Source organism: Vanderwaltozyma polyspora, genomic scaffold (genome assembly GCF_000150035.1).
Source record: "Vanderwaltozyma polyspora DSM 70294 KpolScaffold530 genomic scaffold, whole genome shotgun sequence".
Taxonomy (NCBI): domain Eukaryota; kingdom Fungi; phylum Ascomycota; class Saccharomycetes; order Saccharomycetales; family Saccharomycetaceae; genus Vanderwaltozyma; species Vanderwaltozyma polyspora.
In genome coordinates, this window is record NW_001834661.1 from 125,007 (window position 1) to 130,961 (window position 5,955).

The 5,955-nt window shown below is 38.7% G+C and overlaps 1 protein-coding gene across 1 annotated transcript; it reads left to right on the plus strand.

The window, feature by feature from the left end:
• Window positions 1-3,635: 3,635 nt before the first annotated feature.
• Kpol_530p51 (transaldolase) lies at window positions 3,636-4,634 on the plus strand (the record flags this gene model as incomplete). The annotated part of the gene is made up of 1 exon (XM_001644889.1): window positions 3,636-4,634. The coding sequence occupies one exon, from the start codon at window positions 3,636-3,638 to the stop codon at window positions 4,632-4,634; it is 999 nt and encodes a 332-aa protein (XP_001644939.1).
• Between the last annotated feature and the right edge of the window lie 1,321 nt (window positions 4,635-5,955).

Consider the following 5,955-nt stretch of genomic DNA (forward strand, 5'->3'; position numbering starts at 1 on the left):
GGGCAGCGGAGGAAAAGAGACGGGGTTCCTCTCTTGGTTCAGAGGTTGTCGTTCTCCGAAGACTTTACCCGATTTGGAAAAGATATGGCAGCGTATACGATCTCTGGAGAGGTGCTTATCTTGGATGACAGACATGTTCACCCCCCGTTTAAATTAATTATCATACGTACACAAGCACACTCTCTTGGTGTTAAAAAAATTACCTACTGATAGCTCAACCTTGAACAGTCAGGTGACCCGGTCACACCATCTTTACTCTACTTTACTTCACCAGCCAATATCACGTGACCAGCTGTGAAAATAAAACGAACACTTGACTGGTGATACAAAATACCAAGATCGTACAAAAGTATATAGGTTTTTAGGTGGTAGGAAAATGAGAAATAAATAAATCAAAAATATGTGTGAGCACGTGAGTGTGTATTTGCAAGGTAAGTTGATTTTTATAATTTACCGAATGAATGAATAAATCCATTTACGAGCCTTTGTTTAATTTTTAATATTTATATTTTTCTTGTCGTAACCGCAGATAAGCAAATGAATATAATTACTCCCTTGTTCCATATTCGAATCCGCCATTGAAACCGAATTCCATCGTCCAAATAGCAATTTGAACAAGAGAGAATTCACATTTTTAAACATTTGGCCAACACAATTACTACTGACACCTATCCACTATGCAAGCAAGTATGACAACGCTAGATTTTAGTCCCACAGACACATGTAGTTAAATAGAGATAAATATTATTAGCATTAACGAATGTGTGTGATATGATGAATTAGGGATACACCCCTAATTCATCATGGCACCTATTTGTAAATTGCGCCCAAAGGTCGAGAGGAGGATCGAGGGTAACCACCTACTATAACAACGATGTGATATTTATCAAGACCTAACATTGTTAACAATGAAATAATGTGATGTGATGTGATGTGATGTGATGCGATCAGAATAGAATACAATAGAAACATAAAGAAGGAAAAGAAGTCTTTTAGGCCAGCCTTTCCAGTTACAATTGGAAATATTACAATTTTCTTATTGACGTGTGTGTGCGTGGTATTTCTTTTTCATCTTTTTTTTATTTTATTTTATTTTATTTTAGTTGTTTGTGTGTCTTTTGTGGAATCGTAACTTATTACTCCATTTGCATATGGCCTGGTCTCTGTTCTTGTCTTGTCTTTCCAGTTAATTGTTCGATTGAATCGGCGGTATATAGTAAAAAATGATATATTTTGAGTTTTTTGCGCATGTATGTCAACCTTTGTGTATGCGTGTGTGTGTGCTTCTCTTTTGCCTGCCCCCCTTACTGAACCATACGTTTATTACACATATGCCGTTTATGACCTTTTTCCCCCGTGTCAAGGAGAGAGACTCGAACTTGAACTTGAACTTGAACTCGATTCCATTCCGTTCACTCAGAGAGTCCCAGAGCGAGCAGTGAATTTTACTGCCACACGAACAAACAAACAAACAAACAAACAAAGACCCATCCCCTAGGGTTATAGTTCGCCCTGATATAGGGTATACGCGTGACCCCTATTATGTGGGTGTGGTTAGCCGGACGAAGACGGCGAGTAGAGGTGGTTCGATCGCTGGGAACAAGCCCTCGAAATGTGTGCTCGTTCTTTCTCTCATCCTGAGAGAAAGACGCAGACACCAATCCAAGTACCTCTGGAAATTTGGGTTTCGAAACAAGCACGGCACGGCAAGGCAAGACACGACAAAGAGACAGAGACAGAGACAGAGACAGAGATAGGTGCAAAGAAGTACCGGAGGAGGAAGCGGGGATACCAAGAAAGCTGGCACCGGCAATGTGCCTGCCCTTAAAACGAAAAACAACAACAACAACGAGAAGAGAACAATCAGCACGGGGAGACAAGACAGAGGCAAACCAAAAAGTGGTGTTCTATCATAATAACAGCCACTGCCTCTGCTTGTTTTGCATTTCTTTCCTTCCCCCCCTTACTAATGCATGCGCTTGTAGTAATTCGCAGCATTATTAATAGCAGTGGTGGTATTGTCTCGATGCGGTAATTCTGGTTTCGAGAAAACGCACCGTACCCTCTTGCACATATGCACGGAAAGTCAAGACCAACACCAGAGAACAAGAGAGAGAAGTTTGTAGCCCTAGATCTCTCGATCTGTAGCCCTCTTCTGAAATCGTCGCCCAGTCAGTTCACTTCAGTTTCACTCCACTTCACTCCACTTCACTCCCAACAAGAGCAAATTGTCTGTTTCAAACTACCTGCGTATCCCCTCCGAATCGACTCCCCTTGTTCCCTCGCCTCAGGGAAAAATTAAGGCAAAGTGACTAACGGTTTACCTACTACAGGCCATTTTCAACTAGTGTAAAAGAAAACTTGTCCACACAACTGCAACTGAAAATGCTCTTACTTTGGCTTACTGGCCATTAGTTGTTATATTATAAATCAAAAATCAAGTCCACACACAGTGTACAAACACAACACAACATTACATTACTAACGGAGGCAGAATCAAGCCAACTACCACCATTTCGTTTCGTTTCGTTTTATTTTATTTCCCTTCGGTTCCATCCCATCTCCTATCTCCCTAATGCAATAAACTACCACCATATACACTCTTCTCTTCTCTAATCAAATGACACGTTAAACACCTCTCTCTCTCTCTCTCCCTCCCTCCAGACACAAGCTCACAGCTTTAAGGGTGGCAGTCCATCCTGCAATTACTAAAATTGTATAACTCGCTGCCTCCCATCCATATACACTGGGCTTTATGTTCCCGGTGTCGTCATACACTCCCTCCCAATCTCACTATATTACGTGCCATGCATGCAATGCCATAATGGCCCATTTCCCAATCTCCCATTTCCCATTTTTAGTTCCCTTTTTCCTTCTCTCTCTTACCGTCTTTTCCTTTTCCTCTTCCTCTTCCTCTTCCACAAACAACCCCTTCCTTCTCCCTATATCCCAAATCCAACCAAACCCACCAGCATTATAATACAACCACTTGGTATTAACTGAATATTCCCTTCAGAGGTATCTCTCTGCCTCCTTTGATTTGATTTGATTTGGTTTGGTTTGGTTTGGCCTGGTCTTGTTTTCGGTTTCGATTTGGGATTTGGGATTTCGAATTTCGAATTTCGAAATTTTTCACGGCCAACTATCTGCGTTTGCTTTGTTCTGCTCTACTCTACTCTGCGTCTGCGCTTTTCCTCGATTTCATGTAGTCGCAGTCCAAACTTTCAATCAAACTCAACTTCAATCAGACTTAGCTTCAACTATACAATTTCAACTCAACTCAATTCTTCACTTGGATTCTAATACCAAGGAATAGGGAAAAGGGAATTTTTTAATAACCACCGTTTTTTTTTCTCTCTCTCTCTGTTCATTTTTACAAATCAAATCAGAATTTTTTTTGATTTCGTTTTAGAACCCAAAAAAAAATTATATATATATATAAGGATGGTTCAATTGACTTATTGTTTATCCCAATTGCTAGATCTTTTTTTTCCCTTGTTTAATTATTCTTATATTCTACCCTTAAATTTTTTTTCTCTCATTTCTCTCTCTCTCATAGAAATAGAAAACCAGTAATAAACTCTTATATTACAAACCAACCCCCCCTCTACAAACACTTTATACACATACACGCAATGTCTGCCAACCAAAAGAAACAAAAGGTCGCTAACGCTTTGGAAGAATTGAAGACCCACACCGTCGTTGTCGCCGACACTGGTGATTTCGAATCCATTGCTAAGTTCACCCCACAAGACTCTACCACCAACCCATCTTTGATCTTGGCTGCTACCAAGCAACCAGAGTACGCCAAGTTGATGGATGTTGCTGTTGCCTATGGTAAGGAACACGGTAAGACCGTCGAAGAACAAGTCGAAATCTCTGTCGACAGATTGTTGGTTGAATTCGGTAAAGAAATTTTGAAGATCGTCCCAGGTAGAGTCTCTACTGAAGTCGATGCCAGATTATCTTTCGACACCGATGCCACTGTCAAGAAGGCTTTGCAAATTATTGGTTTGTACAAGAGTTTAGGTATTCCAAAGGAAAGAATCTTAATTAAAATCGCTTCTACCTGGGAAGGTATCCATGCTGCTAAGATCTTGGAAGCTGAACACGGTATCCACTGTAACTTAACCTTATTGTTCTCTTTCACCCAAGCTGTTGCTTGTGCTGAAGCCGGTGTCACTTTGATCTCTCCTTTCGTTGGTAGAATCATGGACTGGTACAAGGCCAAGACCGGTAAGACTTACTCCGGTGAAGAAGACCCAGGTGTCCAATCTGTCAGAGCTATCTACAACTACTACAAGAAGTACGGTTACAACACCATTGTCATGGGTGCTTCTTTCAGAAACTCTGCTGAATTAAAGGCTTTGGCTGGTGTCGATTACTTGACCATCTCTCCAAACTTATTGGATGAATTGATGAACTCTACCGAACCAGTCCCAAGAATCTTGGACCCAGAATCCGCCAAGAAGGAAGCTGGTGAAAAGGTCACCTTCATTAACGATGAATCCTCTTTCAGATTCGAAATGAATGAAGATGCTATGGCTACTGAAAAGTTGGCTGAAGGTATCAGAAAGTTCTCTGCTGATATCGTCACCTTGTTCAGTATGATCGAAGAAAAAGTTAGGGCTTAAGCACGGTATTAAACCTTAATGATAATTTTAAATGATTTATATAATTCCTCAAACAAGACCTTAGTTTAATGATTCAAGGTTTTCATAAAATACTATAAGTTATATATAATATATATTAATGCAATACTTAAATTTTTGAAGTGCCTTTTTTTGTTCTTTATTTTATCCTAAACTGTCCCTTATTCAGGGCTTGTAATTGGTTAAAAACCGAATTTGATGAGGATAACCAACCAAATAAACTTAGTGTTCACTTACAATGAATAATTGAGATGAATCCACAATCTTGTGCCAGGATTCTTTAAGTTCTATTAACCTATCTTCTAGAGATGTAATTTATTGTAAATTATTGGTGTTTTGCTGAAGAAGAACTTCTTTTTCTCTCAAACTATTATATCCCTAAGCGTATAATAAAGCTGATCAATTAAATTTTTAATAAACATAAACTTAAACTGAAACTGATTGATTATCTCTACAGATGGTAAATATCCCTATTATAAGAACTAGTTAATTAACATACAAAGTTAATTTAGCTTGTACCTTTAACTTACTCTAATATTAAACATAATCTAATCTTTTCATCTCCCAAAACCTATTTATGTGTCGTCTTTAACTCTCCGTCACTAGTACATCGTATCTTGTCATCACTTAATCATATTTTGCCGAAATCAATTCTCCCCTTTTCTATCACATGCTTGTTTATAATTTATTGTTACATGGATTAATATTACAAACCTTTATAAATATATAAGTCCTTAGTTTATAAACTAAATTAACTATTCTCTATTTTTACCAACTCCGAAGCCTACACCAATACAAACAAAAATAATTATGGTTTCAAGTATCCTAAACCGAGGCATGCTTTCCTTAACCAATCCATATCATAATCCAAAAAATCCCTTTAATAAGCTATCCATGATGAGAATCATAACCATCTCATCATCTATATCTGAAGTCCACCCTTGACAAAACAAATATAATTAAAAATTGGTCATTGTACACATAAAAAATAAGGAATCCTTCTAACAAAAATCTCTAACCTTACCTGGAATCAAGAGATTCCGATTAAATCAAACCTGATGAACTATTAAGAGGGTTCTATCTTTAAATACCTTTATGCCAAAGACTTTGTGTTCCACAGTTTACCCTCCACGGAAAGAATGTCGGATCCAAATTTGGTCTCTTGTGAAACTCTCGCCAACAAATTGGAGAAAAGCCGCGGGTCCACCACAGTTTTGGACAAAGGGCGAGTGGTCAAATATGGCAAGGGTTAAGGTGGNGAANGACACCCACAAGAGAGCCGCACAACCACCCACAAAAGAAA